The 18,257-nt window shown below is 46.3% G+C and overlaps 1 protein-coding gene across 5 annotated transcripts in view; it reads left to right on the top strand.

The window, feature by feature from the left end:
• The first annotated feature begins 7,131 nt into the window (after positions 1-7,131).
• Positions 7,132-18,257, top strand: part of meis1 (Meis homeobox 1) — a 172,489-nt gene continuing 161,363 nt past the window's right edge. The window contains exons 1-6 of one of the 5 annotated variants that reach the window (XM_062958638.1): positions 7,132-7,378; positions 8,348-9,029; positions 11,278-11,504; positions 14,941-15,082; positions 15,377-15,427; positions 17,192-17,242. In XM_062958638.1, the coding sequence (XP_062814708.1) occupies positions 9,018-9,029; positions 11,278-11,504; positions 14,941-15,082; positions 15,377-15,427; positions 17,192-17,242 (483 nt within the window). In that variant the 5' untranslated portion in view covers positions 7,132-7,378; positions 8,348-9,017. Of the gene's footprint in view, positions 7,379-7,488; positions 7,726-8,073; positions 8,095-8,347; positions 9,030-11,277; positions 11,505-14,940; positions 15,083-15,376; positions 15,428-17,191; positions 17,243-18,257 lie in introns of those variants that run through there. The other 4 variants (XM_062958623.1, XM_062958634.1, XM_062958627.1 and 1 more) reach the window with 4 other exon arrangements.

The following is an 18,257-nucleotide window of genomic DNA, read 5'->3' as shown; positions in this document are numbered from 1 at the left end:
GCATAATCCAGATGATCAGATTATCCACATGCTTTAAACTGGATTATGTGAGTCCACACTGCCATATAATACAGTTCAAAGCAGATCATCTGGGTCTTATATGACAGTGCATGAAGGGGCCATAGTCTAACTCTCAAACCACTACAGCAAACTGAGACTGGATCTACACTGCCCTATAACCCATATTATCAAAGCAGATCATCCACATGATCTGCTTTGAACCTATTTCTATGAGTCTACACTGCCATATAACCCAGTTCAAAAGAGATAATCTGGAATTGGGTTCCTGTGAGTTTCCCAGGCTGTATGGCCGTGTTCTAGGAGCATTTTCTCTTGACGTTTCGCCCACATCTATGGCAGGCATTCTTAGAGGTTGTGAGGTCTGTTGGGGTCATATATCTGTGAAATGTTCAGTGTGAGAAAAATCACTTTTGTCTGTTTGAAACAAGTTTGAATGTTTCAATTGGTCCCCTTGATGAGCATTGAATAGCCTTTCAGCTTTAAGGTCTCGCTGTTTATTGCCTGAGGGGATCCTTTGTTGGGGGATGTTATCTGGCCCTGATTGATTCATGTCTGGATTTCCTCTGGGTTTTTTTAAGCGGTGTTCTTTATTTGGTGTCCTCAACGTACCTCACAACCTATGAGGATGCCTGCCATAGATGCGGGCAAAACGACAGGAGAGAATGCTTCTGGAACATGACCATACAACTCGGAAAACTCACAGCAACCCAATGATTCCGGCCATTGTTATTATTATTATTACCTGGAATTGATATGGCAGTGTAGACTCATACAACCCAGTTCAATGCAGATGATGTGGATGATCTGCTTTGATAATCCGGATTGTGTAGCTCCAGCTTTAGTAAATTATCCCCAACCAAAAAATAATATTTCGAGAGTCTCACGCAATGGATTGATTTATTCCTGTGGAGTCGAAGGTGTCAAAGAATATTTTCTCTCTTCATTAAAACGCTCAAACTGCTGATCGCATTTTTACAACACGGAGGATTACTCTCTAGGAGTTGAGGCATCTCTTTGGAGATTGTCATTTGTCCCCAAACTTACAGAGGCGTTTGTTAAACACACACACACACACGTCTGGATAAGCTTTAGAAGAGGAAACGGGAGGCCGAAACTTTCTTTTTTTGTTTCGGGGAAACTTTCCGAAAGGCTTCCACTTTGGCTTCGGCCAAAAAAAAAAAAAAGTCTAGGCTTTTGTAAGTCATTCCCCAGTTCCTTCCAACCTCTTCCTCCTCCTCTCCCACTTTGTTAAAATTATAGCCCTGTTTAGAAAGTTTTAAGACAACCGTCCATTTTATGAGGAATATTTTATGAAGCCCTCCATTTAATTAATAAAAGGCCGCTATAACTTCTGCAAATGTCAGAGCTGGTAATTATGTTAAACAGCCGACAAGCTTTCCCCCTCGCCTTCCCCTCCTCCGCTTTCTCCATCCCTCCGTCTCCCTCTCTCTCTCTCTCTCTCTTCCCTCCAAAGAGTGGCTTTGAATGGAGCGGCGCCTCTGCACTGCGAAGGGCTGCCTTTCTCCCCTCGCTGCCCAATGCCTGGCCCCCCTGGCCCCCTCCCTTTGCCCCCCTCCCCCCAGTGCCAGCTGACCTCTGGTTGACTCCTGAACCGGACCAGGCGCGCTTTTGTTTCGGCCCCGCCAAATCCCCGCCGCTCGGCTCCTCTTCCCTTCTTTCTCCCAAGCAAGCTCACCTCCTTTTAGGAGCACCTTCTCAGGTCCTGGCCTTTCATGGATCTTGAAATACTTTTTGCATGGACGTTCATGGAAACGTTTGACTCTTCTCTCCCCCCCCCCCTTTTCCCCCCTTTCTTTCTTAGGGTCACTCCGATCACTCCCAACTCTTATCTGCTGCTGCGGCATTCCTGCATTATCTCCCCTCCGCCTTGCCAATCTGTTTTCTTCTCTCCGTTTGTATTTTTCCTCCTTTTGTTTTTGGTATGCTTGGATTTCAAACGTGCTCATCACGTCTTCTGAAAGGGAGAGCCTTTCCTGGGAAGATATATGACTTTGTACCCTTCAAAAACCCTGTGCCACAAACTCTGAAGTAATCCCATTGCTTTCCCAAGGATTATGCCAAGGGAAGCCATCAGGTTTGCAACTGAGATTGTACATGCTGCATTAAAGTGCAACTGAAGCTAGATATATTGCATGAAAGTGCAACTAGGGTTAGATACCTTGTATAAAAGTGCAACTGGAGCTATATAGGCTGTATTAAAGGGCAATTGGGATTATATATATATATGGTATTAAAATGCGACTGAGATTATACATGTTGTATTAAAGTGTTACTGGGATTACACTTTCTATTACACTGCTAATATATTGTATTAAAGTACAACTAGGATTACATATGTTATATTAATGTGCAACTGGGGATACACTCTTTCTCTCTATATATATATTGCTTGTCAATACTATATATATATAGTATTGACAAGCAACTGGGATTATATTGTATTGAAGAGCAATTGGGATTATACATGTATTAAAGTATAACTGGGATTATATATTATATTTAAAAGTAAGTGAAGTTATATATGTTGCATTAAAGTGCAACTGGGATTATGCATATATTGTATTAAAGTGCAACTGAAAAGTATACCTGTTGCATTAAAGTGCAACTGGGATTATGTATGTTGCATTGACGAGCAACTGGGATTATATTGTATTGAAGAGCAACTGGGATTATACATGTTATATTAAAGTATAACTGGGATTATATATATTCTATTAAAGTGCTACTGGGTTTATATAGGTTGCATTAAAGTGCAATTGAAGAGCAACCGGGGTTATTATGCCTGTTGCATTAAAGTGCAACTGGGATCATATATATTGTACTAAAGAGCAACTATATATTGTATTAAATTGCAACTGGGATTATATATATTGTACTAAAGTCCAACTGAGGTTATATATGTTGTAATCACGAGCAACTGGAATTATGTTGTATTGAGGAGCAACTGGGATTATACATATTGCATTAAAGTATAACTGGGATTATATATATTGTATTAAAGTGCAACTGGGGTTATATAGGTTGTATTAAAGTGCAACTGAAGAGCAAAGCGGTTATTATGCCTGTTGCATTAAAGTGCAACTGGGATCATATATATTGTACTGAAAAGCAACTAGGATTATATATTGTATTAAAGTGCAACTGGGATTACATATCATGCATTAAAGTGCAACTAGGATTATATATGTTGTATCAAAGTGCAACTGGGATGACATATAAAGTGCAACTAGGATTATATATATATAGAGAGAGAGAGAGAGAGTATATATATATTGTATATATATTGTATCAAAGTGCAACTAGAATTATAAATATTGTATTAAAGTGCAAAGGGTTATATATGTAAAGCGCTGATATACATGTGTCTGTGTATTACTTAACAACTTTCTAAGGAATAGCTATCACTTTAATACAATGCACACGTTGTATTCAAGTCCTGAGATCCATACACATTACTTTGCAGCTTTTCCACTTCAGCCCAGTCTATCTGCATCCTGACTGCCTTCTCTGGCGTCATCCTTGGGGAAGAAACCCTTGGGCCTCTTTCTGAGCCAGTGGCGAAGGGCTCGTGTCCCTAAACGGGGGACACAACGTGACACCAAGACAAGATGAGAGCAGCAATCCGAAACACACTTTTATTCGGGAACGAGGCCCAGGAAAACCCCGGGGACTGACGTTCAACGGAGGAATAGTTTTTTTGCAAATGCACACTATTTGTAGCAATAAGCCTGTTCTGGCCCTGAAGCCTCTGGCACCTCAACTTGGGCGGACGTCGCTTGGCGTTCACACGAGCCAAAGACCCAACAGTAGGACTGTTTGCTCGTTGTAAAAGGGAAAAAAAACTTATCCGGGATGAGCTTTGTGCAAACAAGTTGCCCGTCCGCCGTAATGGGACCGTAAACGCTTCCAGGGCCTGGGAGGGAGGCTTCAGGGCTCTGCACAAAGCCACGGGAGGGGGCCCCCACCCCACCCTGGATTGCCTTACCTGAGAAGCAACGAAGCCACGCCGCGGGTGGAACTCCGCCGCCAGAGTGGGCTTCCGAAAGAAGTCGGGAAGGGTTTTCGCCCAGAGGTGGCTGAGTTTCCTAGAGGGCGGGGGTCTTTCCTTTCCCTCTCGGCCCCTTCCCCCGCTTATGGACTTAGCACGATTTCTCCTTCCCCTTTTCAGTCTCTCGCAACGGGTTTTGGGGCTCAGAATGAAACCGCTTTCTGTCCTAAACCCCGATGGGGACAACCCAGGTCTGCTTTCCCCTCCTTTCCAAAAAGACCCACCAAAAATGCCCCTGGGAAGCCAAGCGAGCCCTGGGAAAGAAGCCCTTTCCAGACACCCACCCCGTCCTTTTCAGAGGAACAGACCTGATGGCTGATCCCGTCAATCTTGCTGGGAAGCCTGTTGCTGCATTTCTTCCTCTATAAGTTACATGTAACGGCATTTTTGGCCTGGCCCAAAGCTTATGGTTGATTTCTATTGAGGCTGCATCTATACTGCCATAGAATGCAGTGCGGAGTGCATTATACATTACTGTACAGTGAAGCTCAGTGCATTTCAAACTCTACACTAACCATTTATATTGGTCTACACTGGCCATTATATGTGTCTACACTAACCATACAATGCAGTTCAGTACATTTCAAACTCTACACTGACCATATAATTATATGGGTCTACACTGGCCATTATATATGTCTACACTAACCATACAAAGCAGTTCAGTGCATTTCATACTCTACACTGACCATTTATATGGATCGACACTGGCCATTATAATGCAGTTCAGTGCATTACAAACTCTACACTGAACATTATCATTATATGGGTCTACCTTGACCATTGGATCGTATAATGAAGTTCAGTGCATTATATGGATCTACAATGACCATTCTACAGGTCTACGCTGATCATACAATGCAGTCCGATCTGTATTCTATGGCATTAGGCCCCTTCCAGGCAGCTGTATAAAATCCACATTGAACTGGATTATGTGGCAGTGTGAACTTCAAAACAGATATTGTGAATTTTCTGTCTTGATATTCTGAGTTATATGACTGTGTGGAAGGGCCCTTAGATCCGAGTCGGAGTATCCTGGGAGGATGCAACGTGGGCCCCTTCCACACAGCTGAATACAATCCCACATTTTCTGCCTTGAACTGGAATATATGGCAGTGTGGATTCAGAAAACCCAGTTCAAAACAGAAATTGTGGGATTTTTCTGCCTTGATATTCTGCATGGAAGGGCCCATTGCCTCCCTAAAAACTCACAGAGGGCAGTGATTCTTAACTCTTTTTTGTTGAAGGAATGAATATGATACTCGCTGCTGCTGTAAACATGCGTGTCTGGGCCGAGACCCCCCCCCCCCCCCGCAGAGACCTGCAGAGGGACTTTGGAAACTCGCTGCTTTCCCCCTTTTTCCCCAGAAGCGACCGAGAGATCAATTGGAAAGGAAGCCCAATCCCACAGTTGAGAGAGGGACACATCTTCTTTCCGATGAGGGGAAAAACTCTCAAAGAAGGAAAGTGTCAGGAGAGCGGTGAGATCAAGCCGCTTTCGCACTTTTTAAAGTCTCACCTTCCCTTTTTTTGACGCCTTTTCCCCAAATCCCCCTCCAGGAGTCCAATCTGGTCGGGTGCTGAAAGTTTTCCGGGCTGTATGATCATGTTCCAGAAGTATTTTTCCTTGCATCTATGGCAGCCATCCTCGGAGGTTGTGAGGTCTGTTGAAAACTAATCAAGTGGGGTCTATATATCTGTAGAAAGTCCAGGGTGGGAGAAAGAACTCTTGCCTGTTAGAGTCAAGTGTTGATATTTCAATTGCCCACCTTGATTAGACTTTGATTTCAGCTTCAAGGTCTGGCTGCTTCCTGCCCGGGGGACTCCTTTGTTGGGAGGTGTTAGCTGGCCCTGATTTATTCATGTCTGGAATTCCTCTGTTTTATAAAGTTTTATACTTTTTATCGATGTACTTGGATTGTTGTTTACATGATTTTAATACGTTGTAAGCCTCTTTGGCGATCGTGAGGGTGAAAAGCGAGATATAAATATTTATTATTATTATTAGTAGTAGTCTGAGTGATGTTCTTTATTTATTGTTCTGTTTTTAAAACTCAGAGGAATTCCAGACATTAGGGCCAACTAACACCTCTCAACAAAGGATTCTCCCGGGCAGTAAGCAGCCAGACCTCGAAGCTGCAAGAACATTCAACGCTTGTGCCTCATCACACTAGAGCATGAATCCACTTTAAATCCTGTTTCTGTTTCCTGAAGAATTCTGGAGTTTGTAGTTTGGTGGGGCCCAGGACCTGTCTCGCTGAGCTGTTTAAAGCCCCCTCCCTAAAGTGGATTTTAAGTGAATTTAAAGTAGATCCAAGCTGTAGTGTGATGAGGTCCAAGGTGGTCAATTGAAACATCCACACCTGCCTCCAACAGACAAGAATTATTTCTCCCACCCTGGACCTTCCACAGACATATACACCTCCTTTGCTTAGCTTCCAAATAACTTCACAACTTCTGGGGATGCCTGCCATAGATGTGGGCGAAACGTCAGAAGAGAATGCTTCTGGAACATGGCCATGCAGGCTGGAAAACTCACAGCAACCCAGTGATCCCGGCCACGAAAGCCTTGGACAACACACCCAGTCTGGTTGTTTCCCGCAACAAACAGAGCTCCTTCCTTCCTTCCTTCGCGCAGAGCCGAACTTGGGCTCTCCCTTCCTAACGAGGCTGGAGACGGAGGGAAAGAGGCGGAGGGAAAGAAGGGGGGCTCCAGAATCGAAGCGCCCCGCTGATCGATTATTTGATAATTGATTTCCCGCTCCGCCAATAGGCAGCGGGCTCCGTCAGAGGCGCTCCTGATTGGGCGCCCGCTCCTCCGCGGCTGCCTACTGAGATTTGGGTGAGCTCATTTTCCGACGCGGAGCGGGGGGAGGTCTTTTTTCCCCCCCTTTCCCTTCCCTCTTGCGCTTCTTTCTCTCTTCCCCACTTCCCTCCCGAGGAGGGGTTTGTGAAAGCTTTGAAGGGGGCGGGGAAGAATACTTCTCTCTCTCTCTCTGCCCCCCCCCCCCCGCCCTCTTTCTCTCCATGGTGCCCTTTAGAGACAACTCCTTGGCTTTGAGGACCGCAAGCCAAGCAGAGCCGGCTCGGTCCCTTTGGAAACGTTTGGAAACGGCGCTCCCCCGTGATCCCCTTTTAACTCCCCCCTCCCCTCTTTCTAATTCCGCTTTGTGGTGTTGGAGCAAGGCTGGGAAAGTCCTGCCAGGGAAAGTCTCCGAGGCTTTCCCCCGAGCCAGAGCAATGAGCCCCTCTCGCTAGCTAGACAAAGGAAGCTGGCCAAACACGGCGGTGAGGCTCGCTGCTGCTTGATGGATGTCACACGGAGGGAGTGGGGAGAAGACAGAGAGGGAGGGAGGGAAGGAAAGGGGCAGGCGATCTCGCACACTCGTGGGAGTGGGGTTGCGTGGGTGCGTTGGTTTGCGGGTTTTCTCCCTTCTCGGAGGATGCCAAGGAGCGATGCCTCTCTGGAGTCACCCGAAAGGCATTGGCAGGACTTGAGTGAGAACTCAGAGAGGAGGGGGAAAGGGAGAGAAGCAGGACAAGGCTGAGGAGCGAGAGGGAAAGGAAAGTAAACCCCCGCTTGACTAAAATCACATTTGGGGTGGCTTTAAAGCGAAAACCCCCTCCCCACCACGGTAAGCAGCCCTTTCTCTCTCTCTCTCTCTCCGTGGCTTTGGAGGCATTGTTCGCTCCTCTCCTCTCTCTCTCTCCCTCCAGGCGAGTCTGTGTGTGTGTTTTGTTAACGGGGGAGCCTCTGCCTCCTTCCTTTCCTCCCTTCTCCTTCTTCTCTCTCCTTCCTTCTCCTTCTTTCCTTTTCACCTTCTTCTCCTTCCCTCTCTCTCCCCCTCTTTCCTCCCTTCCCTTTCCCTTCCCTCTCCCTCTCTCTTCCTCGCCCGCTCTGCTCTGCTCTGCTCTGCTCTGCTCTGCTGTGCTCTGCCTTGCCTTGCGGCTCAGCCAACCCACCCCTGCGCTGCGAGCTTAGTTGCTGCCGCCCGCTGCATTGTGTAAGACGCGACCTGTTATGGCCACCACTACTTCCGGGTTTCCCGCAGTCGGGTCCGAACCCACCTCCCCAGCACTTTGCACGCGCCCCGCCGCCCACAGGGCAGCGCGCGCGCCACAGACAAAACAGGCAGCCAAGCCGACGCTCCGGGTTGCCCCCTCGCGCGCTGCCTGCCCGCCTGCTTCCCGCTCTCCCTTTTTATTTATTTTTAAATCACCACTATGATTTGTTTTGTAATCTTCTTCTTCCTTTAGGAGAGAAGAAGAAGAAGAGATCCAATGAGGACTTGGGATCTAAGGACTGCAGCCTGAGCGAGGAGAAAGAGGAGAGAGAGAAAGAGAAGAAAGCCAAGCCGTGAAGCCTCCTCCTCCTCCTCCCTCTGCCTGCTGCTCCCACCCGAGGTGTCCTGAAGCCCCGCGCGCGCAGCGGATCCTTCCTCATCCTCCCGGCCATCCTTCCTTCACTTGCCGCCTTTTGATTGACAGCTGGAGTGCCCCAAAAAGTCATGCGAGTTGGTGGTGGGGTTTGAGACGCACTTTTTTTTTTCCACCCCCAGAAAACAAAACAAAACACCCAATTTGGGGGGGAAAGGATATTTGCTTTCTCCCCGCCGCTGTCTTGGAAACCAGAGAGAGACAAGGAGAGAGGAAAAGAGACGGAGTGAAGAAGAGAGACAAGCGCCTTCCTTCCTTGCTCCCTTCTCCCTTTCTTTTCATGCCGCTTCCCTGAGGTCCATTCTGCTGGAGACTCTGACCAGCTCCACAAGCGACGGACGACTCTCAAGGATTCTTTTTTCCCCTTTTTATTATTTTTTGGGGGGTGGGAGGGTGGGGGGAGAGGGTTGTTTTGTTTCTTTTCACCCTGGCCTTCCAGAGGATATAGTAGAAGAAGTCCACACGGCACGGAAGGGTCTCAAGCAGGCCGATGGCGCAAAGGGTATGTATTTATTTTTCTCTCTCTCTCAAATTAATATTATCCTAACGATGTAGAAATACAATATTTAAAACAGGGGCGACTCAAGGATACGACAAGGCCTGGGAAGGGAGTTTTACATACTTTCCAGATTATTTTATTGTTGGGAAGACTATTTTCATCTGAAAGACCTCACGGATTTAGTTTGAGGCACAGAGAAGTTTCCCCGGTTTATTTATTCCTGCCACTTTTCACTGGGTGAAAAGAAAGCGGACTTCCACGCTGAATTTAAACTGGCAGGAGGTCCTTCTTTTAAAAAAGAAAAGAGTTTTGCATTTCTTTCAAACTAGGAGTTTAGAATAGTTTTTCCTTGACCCTTTAGGTTCTGCTGAGAATATCGTCACGATATAATAAATAACTACACACACACATTATATCATGAGGATATTCTCAGCATAACTTGAAGGGCCAAAGCAACACACACACACACACATATATAAATTATTCTATATATGTGTGTGTGTATATATATGCATTTATATATATGTGTGTGTGTGTGTGTGTGTATATATATATATATAGATATATATATGAATGAGTGCTGTAAAAAGAAATCTGTTGAATGAGGCTCAGACTCAGAATTTGGTCCATACACTCCAATCCTTACCAAAATGACTTGAGGGAAACAAGGCTAGTCATGTGCATCCAGAAGTATTTCTTCTCCCCACATAGCTTAGCTCCATATTAGGTTCAGGATTGCAAGCATCACACAAGCAATATGGCATTCCATAAGGAATTAGAATTTTAATATCCTAGCATATTTTGATGGGCTATGCTCTCTTATAGGAGAAAAAGTTTCTCGACTTTTTCTCAACTTTGATAATAAACTCAGCAGTCGAGACACACACACACACACAGAGACACAAATAACTTTGCCTTCCTTTCTGTTTGCTCTTAAATTAAAATAGGAACGTGCCCCATTACCCCTCCCCCCCCAACACACACACACACACACTCCCCCTTCCCTCTGAGGAGATTCCCAGCGTTGGTCTCCTGTTAATAAAGGGGTAAAATACTCTTAAGGAAGACCGGCGTGAAAAAGGCTGAGCTGAGTTTCCCTGAGCAGATGCAGGCAAAGCAGAAGGTGAAGGAGATGTACTTTTAGATGGAGAGACTTTCAGTCTTGTCCCACCAAATCCTTGGAGGGCTGATCTTGAACGGCTTCTTAAGTCTAGAGCCCCTTCCAATATGAATAAAATCCCACAATTTCTGCTTTGAACTGGAATATATGGCAGTGTGGACTCAAATAGATTTTGTGGGATTTTCTGCCTTGATAGTCTGGGTTATATGGCTGGATGGAAAAGAGGCTCCAGGACAGGCCAGGGAGGCATAGCACCGAGTGGATGTCCCTCTCTGACTACTCAGTTTAACAAAATTTGACAAATTACCTGCTCCAAGTTGGAAAGTGTTATGCCCTCTTTGATTGTGCGGTCCTTAACTTAGAAAGGAGCTGTTCTACTCCAGAAACTTCGTTTGTAGTGGTGGCCTGGGCCCTTCCACACAGCCATGTAACCCAGAATATCAAGGCAGATGATCTCACAATATCTGCTTTGAACTGAATTATCTGAGCCCACACTGCCATTTATTCCAGGAGAAAATGTGGGATTTTATTCAGCTGTGTGGAAAGGGCCCGCAGATATCAATTGGAAAACTCTAGCGAAAATGTGCTGCAGGACGTCCCGCAAGACACAAAGTTTCTTTTCTCCATGTTTTTATGAGAGCACCAATTAGGAAAACGACATTAGATAAATGTTATGACCCAGAGTGCCACCAGCCTTCACTTCTGCACGACCCCCACTTGGATTGGGGGGGGGGGATTAGAAAAGTAAGGCAGTTAGGCTCCGGCTCCCCAAGCCTCTTTCGGAACGGACACTTTCTTCCTTCGGTGCAAATCTACTAAAATGAACCGTTGGGAGGGAGGACGTTGTCTGAACCCACGTGCTGTTTCCACTCCTGTGGGGAAGAAGGAAGCAAGCAAGCGGGCCAGGCAGGGAGAAGCCAGTCCCCAGAAGTCCCACGCTCCTTTCCTCCTTCTCCTTCCCTCTCAGGGACCACATGGGGGGAAGGGTCTGGGAAGGCTGCTAGGAAGCCAGTGTCGGCGTGGAGGGAGGGAGGTGTGGGGAGCCTGGGGTCCTTGCCTAGCGTCCCACGAGGCCCTGACCCTCTCCTCTTCTTCTTCCTCCTCCTCCTCTTCTTGCCTCCTCTGCTGCAGTACGACGACTTGCCCCACTACGGCGGGATGGACGGCGTGGGGCTGCCGAGCACCATGTACGGGGACCCCCACGCCGCGCGCTCCATGCAGCCGGTCCACCACCTCAACCACGGCCCGCCGCTCCACTCGCACCAGTACCCGCACACAGCCCACGCCAACGCCATGCCCCCCAGCATGGGCTCCTCCGTCAACGACGCCCTCAAGAGAGACAAAGATGCCATTTATGGGTAGGTGCCTGCAGGAGAGCCCCGCGGCCTCCCTCGCCTCCTCTCGCTTCTCCCTTGCTCTCTCTCTCTCTCCGCTCTCCGGCCTTCTCTCTCTTCCCCAGCCGTCTGTCTCCCCAAGAACCGGCGCCGTGTGGTTTTGTTTTGTGGCCCCTGGGCTTGGTTTAGGCCGCCACCGCCTTCCCTTGGGGATCCACCTGGGAGCCCCAAGTTTGGAAAGAGAAACGCTGAGGAACTTTGCAAGCACAGCAAGCCCTGCTCCTGAAACCCTTCCTTAGTTCAATGGCAACAGGGAAAATGTTTTCTGAAGTGTACACAAATCTGTGTTGTCGAAGGCTTTCATGGCCGGAATCACAGGGTTGTTGTGTGTTTTCCGGGCCATGTTCCAGAAGTATTCTCTCCTGACGTTTCGCCCACATCTATGGCAGGCATCCTCCGAGGTTGTGAGGTAAACACACAACAACCCTATACACAAATCTGTTCGCAACCAGGTGCAGCGTTTTAACAGTGCAGAAAATACTTCAGAGGCGCTCCACCAAAAGGGGAAACCTGTCTGTTTCAGACAGCCTCGCAAATGCTGGCTTATTTTTCAGTAAATGTTTGGTTTTTTAAATACCTATTTTCCCTACCTGGGGCCCCTTCTAGCAAATGAATAAAATCCCACATTTTCTGCTCTGAACTGGGTTATATGGTAGTGTGGAGTCAGATATTCCAGTTCAAAGCAGATATTGTGGGATTTTAATTTCCATACCTCACAGCCTCTGAGGATGCCTGCCATAGATGTGGGCGAAACGTCAGGAGAGAATACTTCTGGAACATGGCCACACAGCCCGAAAGACATACAACAACCCTATTGTGGGATTTTCTGCCTTAATATTCAGGGTTAGATGGCTTTGTGGAAGGGCCCTGGGCTCACGGATGAAAAAGTTTAAGAACTCCTGCTCTAAAGAGCCAGGCACTTTGAAAAATTGACATGAAGGAAGGAAGGGTGTGTTGATCAGTATTCCCAACTTCCAAGTTAAGGTTGGGAATAGCTCCGGGTTATTTTGCCCGCAACTTGTGGGAGAAGGCTGCAAAGCCCGAGGACTAATGATGCAAGGGAGATCGTATGAATGACAGGCGAAAATCCAAAGCCTTGCCGCTTGTTTGGGAGCCAGTCTGTTCAGAAGACTTCGGCCCCTTCCTCACAGCTGAATAAAATCCCACATTTTCTGCTTTGAACTGGAATACATGGCAGCGTGGACTCGGATAACCAGTTCAAATCAGATACTGTGGGATTTTCTGCCTTGATACTCTGGGTTACATGGCTGTGTGGAAGGGCCCTTCTTTGTGCGCCAAAATAATGCGTTTTCAAACTGGCTGAGAAATCGCCTTCAAAGTCCAAAAAAACAGGCAACTCCAGGGCGAGTTTTCGGAGTTGCACTCCAGTGCTTCTCTTCAGCACTTGAAGCCTCTCCGAAGCAGGCGAAGAAGGGTTCCTGGCCGGTGGGGCGAGATTTCTCCAAATTGGGAAGAACCCCTCGCTTTTTAAAGAACTGTAATTTTTAATATTTTATTTTTCTTACAACGTCCAAACTTCGTGAAACCCAAAGAAGTTTAGAAGATAGGGAAGGGAGGCGAAGGAGGCGTGGGGTATAATGTCATTGGGGCCCTCATCTACACCACCATATAATCCAGTTCAAAGCAAATAATATGAATTTCATCTGTCGATGTAGAAAAAGATATTATGGATTATCTGACTTGATATTCTGGATTATATAGCTGTGTGGAAGGCCCCTTTGGCCCCATCTACACTGCTATATAAAAACCAAATTATCGGCTTTGAACCTGATTATATAGCAGTGTAGACTAACATAAAGTGTTTCCCCGAAAATAAGACAGTGTCTTATATTAATTTTTGCTCCCAAAGATGCTCTAGGTCTTATTTTCAGGGGATGTCTTATTTTTCCATGAGGAAGAATTCACATTTATTGTTGAACAAAAAATGAACATTTATTATATACTGTACAGTAGTTGTCATCACAAACCAGCATAACCAGACAAACTGTGAATCCTATCAAGAATTTCTTGTTACTACCATTATTTCCATGTACAACACAGAATATCAAGGCAGATAATCCACAATATCTGCTTTGAACTAGCCAGGTAAAATCCAGATTATCTGCTTTGAACTGAATTATATGGCAGTGTAGATTCATATAATCCAGTTCAGATAATGTGGATTATCTGATTTGATAATCTGGATTATATGGTAGTGTAGAAGTTTCCCGAGTTTTTCTGAGTCCATGCTACTATATAATCCCCTGTTCAATGTGGATTGTATACAGCTGTGTGGCTGCTATTGGTGTTCCAAACTCCAGGGAGTGCACACTGCTGGGTTATTGGAGGTCTAAAACACCTTTCACATAGCTGTATAAAATCCAGCTGTATAAAAACTGGATTATATGGCAATGTGTTGGAAACAGCAATCTTCTACAAGCCTTCTAGACTAATTTTGTGTTGTGTATATACTTGTGATTGCTTACTAAAAGGGTTATACGGCCGTGTGGACTCAGATAGCAGTTCAAAGCAGATATTGTGGAATTTTCTGCCTTGATATTCTGGGATATAGGGCTGCATGGAAGGGTCCTGACTGGGGTGGGTGGGTGAGTGGGTTGTTTGTTGTGTGGCTTCCAGGCTGTATGGCCTTATTCTAGCAGCGTTTTCTCCTACCCATCTCGACTACATCTGTGGCTAGCATCTTTAGAGGATTTGATTCTAATCTGACTCTCTGCTTGCTCAGACTATGGATCCCAGCGGCCCTTCCTGACAGAGCCCTTTCCACACAGTCATATAACCCAGAATGTCAAGGCAGAACATCCCACAATATCTGCTTTGAACTGGGTTATCCGAGTCTACACTGCCATATATCCCAGTTCAAAGTAGATATTGTGGGATTCTATTCAGCTTTGTGGAAGGGGCCCCAGAGAACGAATTCCGTTGGCTTTCCGTTTCCCACCTTAACCAGTTTCAACACAAGCGATGCAACTGCGAGCCTGAAACTCTTTCCAAATTATAAACAATGTTATAAACTTACAGGCTTAGCTGAGAGGATAAGGTTGGGAGGAGGAAGAGAAGGAGAAGGAGAAGGGGGGCTCTTTCAAAATGGCTGCTAGATCCGGGATCGGTTTGAAACTCGGCTAATGCGAACAAAAAAAGCTTGGGAATGGAGAGAGAGGGATTGCGAGAGAGAGCGGGCCCGGGGAGCTCCTCAAAGGAAGGGAGGGCGAGGCGGTGAAGCTTTGGCGCGTCCAAAGCCAAGGCGAGGGGGGGGGGAGGTTTCGGGGTGCCCTCGGAGGCTTCTCCGGGCTGCCTAATATCGAGGGATCCCCTCCGGGCCCCTGCGGGTGACCCCTCTCTTTCTCTCTCTCTCCTTCTCCTGGCCCTCTTTCCCCGCCAGGCACCCGCTCTTCCCGCTCCTGGCCCTGATCTTCGAGAAGTGCGAGCTGGCGACCTGCACGCCTCGGGAGCCCGGGGTGGCGGGGGGCGACGTCTGCTCCTCCGAGTCCTTCAACGAAGACATCGCCGTGTTCGCCAAACAGGTCAGAAGGGAGCCCAAGCAAGGAGTGGAAGGAGGGAAGGGGGGGGGGGGAAACACCCTTCTCGGTGGGCTTCTCTTTCCCTGCCTTTGCCTACTGCTCTTCCCTCCCAATCCCTTTCAGGCTCCCCTTGAGAGAAGGCCCAGATCCCCCAACGCCACAACATTCCCCCCCCCCCCCCCGCCTTTGCCCAAAATATGCAGGTTGCACCCTGATCCGTCAGAATTAAAGGGGAGCTAGAAAGTCTTTCCTGATTTCCTATTTCATCTCTCTCTTTTTTTCTCGTCTGGTGTTTAGATCCGAGCGGAGAAACCCTTATTTTCTTCGAATCCCGAACTGGATAACTTGGTAAGAAGTTGCATTATTATTATTATTATTATTATTATTATTATTATTATTATTATTTTATTATGTCACAACAAACAAGATAGATATGCTGGATTTCGTATCACAAAATCACAAGTCGAACACTTCCCAAGTGGTGTTGTTGTTGTTATTATTATTGTCCCTCTTTGGTTCTGTTTTCTCAAGAAGTTTGATTAAGGGAAACTTTGGATAATGTGGGAAGTTGGGTGGGGAAACAGAGGGTTCTTCAACACAGCCATATAATCCAGAATATCAAGGCATGCCCCCCCCCCCCTCAAAAGCTACTTGACAAATGCAGGTCGCCTCTGGTGTGAGAGAATTGGCCGTCTGCAAAGATGGTGCCCAGGGACGCCTAATGTTTGATATTTTACTATCCTCTGGGAGGCTTCTCTCGTGTCCCTGCATGAGGAGCTGGAGCTGACAGCCAGGAACTCACCCTGCTCCCCATTGGAACCCCCCACCACCACCTATTAGGCCCACGGGCACAAGGGGGATCCATCAAGTCAGATAATCCACGATATCTGCTTTGAACTGGATTATCTGAGTCCACACTGCCATATAATCCAGTTCAATGTGGATTTTAGACAGCTGAGTGGATGGGGCCTGAGGCTGGCTCTACCCAGCATTGCGGTTTCTAGAATGCAGCTTAACTTGCATTGATCTGGATGAGAAAGCAGCGTGGATTCATATACTCCGGGTCAAGGCGGTACCTGCCTTATATAGCTCTGTAGAATTTATCTGATTGAAAATGTATTTTTTAAAATGAAATTATTTTTGTTGTAGAAGACTTTTATGGCAGGAATCACTGGATTGCTGTGAGTTTTCCGGGTTGTATGGCCATGTTCCAGAAGGATTTGCCCACATCTGTGGCAGGCATCCTAAGAGGTTGTGAGGTCTGTTGTAAACTAGTCAAGTGAGGTTGTTAGATCTGTGGAAGGTCCAGGGTAGGAGAAAGATCTCTACAGATATGTAAACCTCACCTGCCTAGTTTCCAATATACCTCACAACCTCTGAAGATGCCTGCCACAGATGTGGGCGAAATGGGAGGAGAGAATGCTTCTGGGACATGGACATACAACCCGGAAAAATCACAGCAGCCCAGAAATTATTTTTGCTTTCCTTTAGAAGCCGTGTTTGGATGTAACTAAGGGCTTTTCCACACAGCCCTATATTCCAGAATATCAAGGCAGAAAATCCCACAATATCTGCTTTAAACTGGGCTGAGTCCACACTGCCATATATTCCAGTTCAAAGCAGAAAATGTGGGAGTTTATTCAGCTGTGGGGAAGGCGCCGGAGATTGTGGTTCAAAACAAACGCCATATGGATTAAAAATAGCCATTTTTAAAAGAAAAGAAAATATGAGTTGTATGCATTTGGAAATGTTTCTTTCCTCGTACATTTATGGGTCCATCGGTGTAGCTGCGTCTATACCTTCAACTATGTATTGCATATGGTTTTCTCGGGCAAAGCCTACTCCTATAGATCACCATCTCCGAAATAAATGTTTATGGTCCGTATAATTTAGTCAATTCCTTACCAAAGCAGTCCCAAAAATAAATAAAAAATCAACTGCAGATTTCTTCTTGTTAAACGGCCGCAATTAAGCAGTGGTGTTGCTGCCGTAAATCAACACACAGGTCCCTCTGTTTCCCACGTGTAGTACACACACTCACACAAACACCTCGGATGCGGGGAGGAAAGAAAGCCAAGCCAGCAACCGTGTTGTTGTTTTGTCTCTTTGCAGATGATCCAAGCCATACAAGTATTACGGTTTCATCTGTTGGAATTGGAAAAGGTAACTCTCTTCTTTCCTCCATGGCTTTGCTCTGAGTCTGCTCCCACTACCACCACCACCCTGTGTCCAGGAAAGTCGGGCATTTGCATAAATGTCTTTCTCTCTGGCAATTAGTGTCAAGACCAATCACGGCGTCCATTTCTCTTCGCGGTTTAATTACAATTTCAGCCACTCCAAATCTGGATCACGAAACGCCCTGGCCTTGTGTAGCTACTACTAGCCATCGCTGCGGACTGACTACCTTGGTCTCAATCGTGGCTCCCTTCGCTGGTATTGCTTTCCCGGCGGAGAGGGATTTTTGCCCAGACCCTTGGTTGAGTTTCCAGCGAGTCTTTCCCCCTGTTTGGCAAACCATCTGCAGGGTCACTCGCAGGGCACAGGCCTGTCCTGAAAGGTTTCCCAGAAACAAGCCAGACTCGCTCAGGCCTCTCTGGAGCACAACAGCCCCCAAATTCCTCTCCCAAGGCCAGGAGGCAAACGAAGCTGCCTTGGTTGCTTAGATGTTTGAACATTTTATTCATCTCATGATAGTTATTATTCTTATTTCAAGTCTTTCTTCCATTCCAAGATAGATTTCTCTAAAAATGGTGTGAGCCTTAGAATCGCAGGTGTATCCTATATATTATTGTTTGTGTCCTAAAAGGAATCTTAAAATGGAAGAAATACTATAATACTGTAGTAATAATAATAATAATAATAATAATAATAATAATAATAATAATAATAATAATAATTGGATGCAAGTATATTTCCAAATAGTACTGGTCTGAAACTTATGAGGATTCCACCCTGTGGAGTTATGTAGTCCCCCCCCCCCCTTACAAAACTAATTTAGGGCAACATTTTGAGAAATGCATCAATACAGACCAGTTGAGAATAAAGGCGCTCCAGCCGTTTTGTCGCAAACTAGAAAGTGAGCTGTTATTTTTTTTTCTTTCTTTTTTCCCTTCTCTGTACAAGGAACTAAAAAAAGTTCACCCATATGAAAAACCATAGTTCGGTTACTGTGGTTCCT

Source organism: Anolis carolinensis, chromosome 1 (genome assembly GCF_035594765.1).
Source record: "Anolis carolinensis isolate JA03-04 chromosome 1, rAnoCar3.1.pri, whole genome shotgun sequence".
NCBI classification, from domain to species: Eukaryota; Metazoa; Chordata; class Lepidosauria; order Squamata; family Dactyloidae; genus Anolis; species Anolis carolinensis.
The sequence above is the reverse complement of the archived record's forward strand: the minus strand, read 5'-3'. Positions and strand labels throughout refer to the sequence as shown.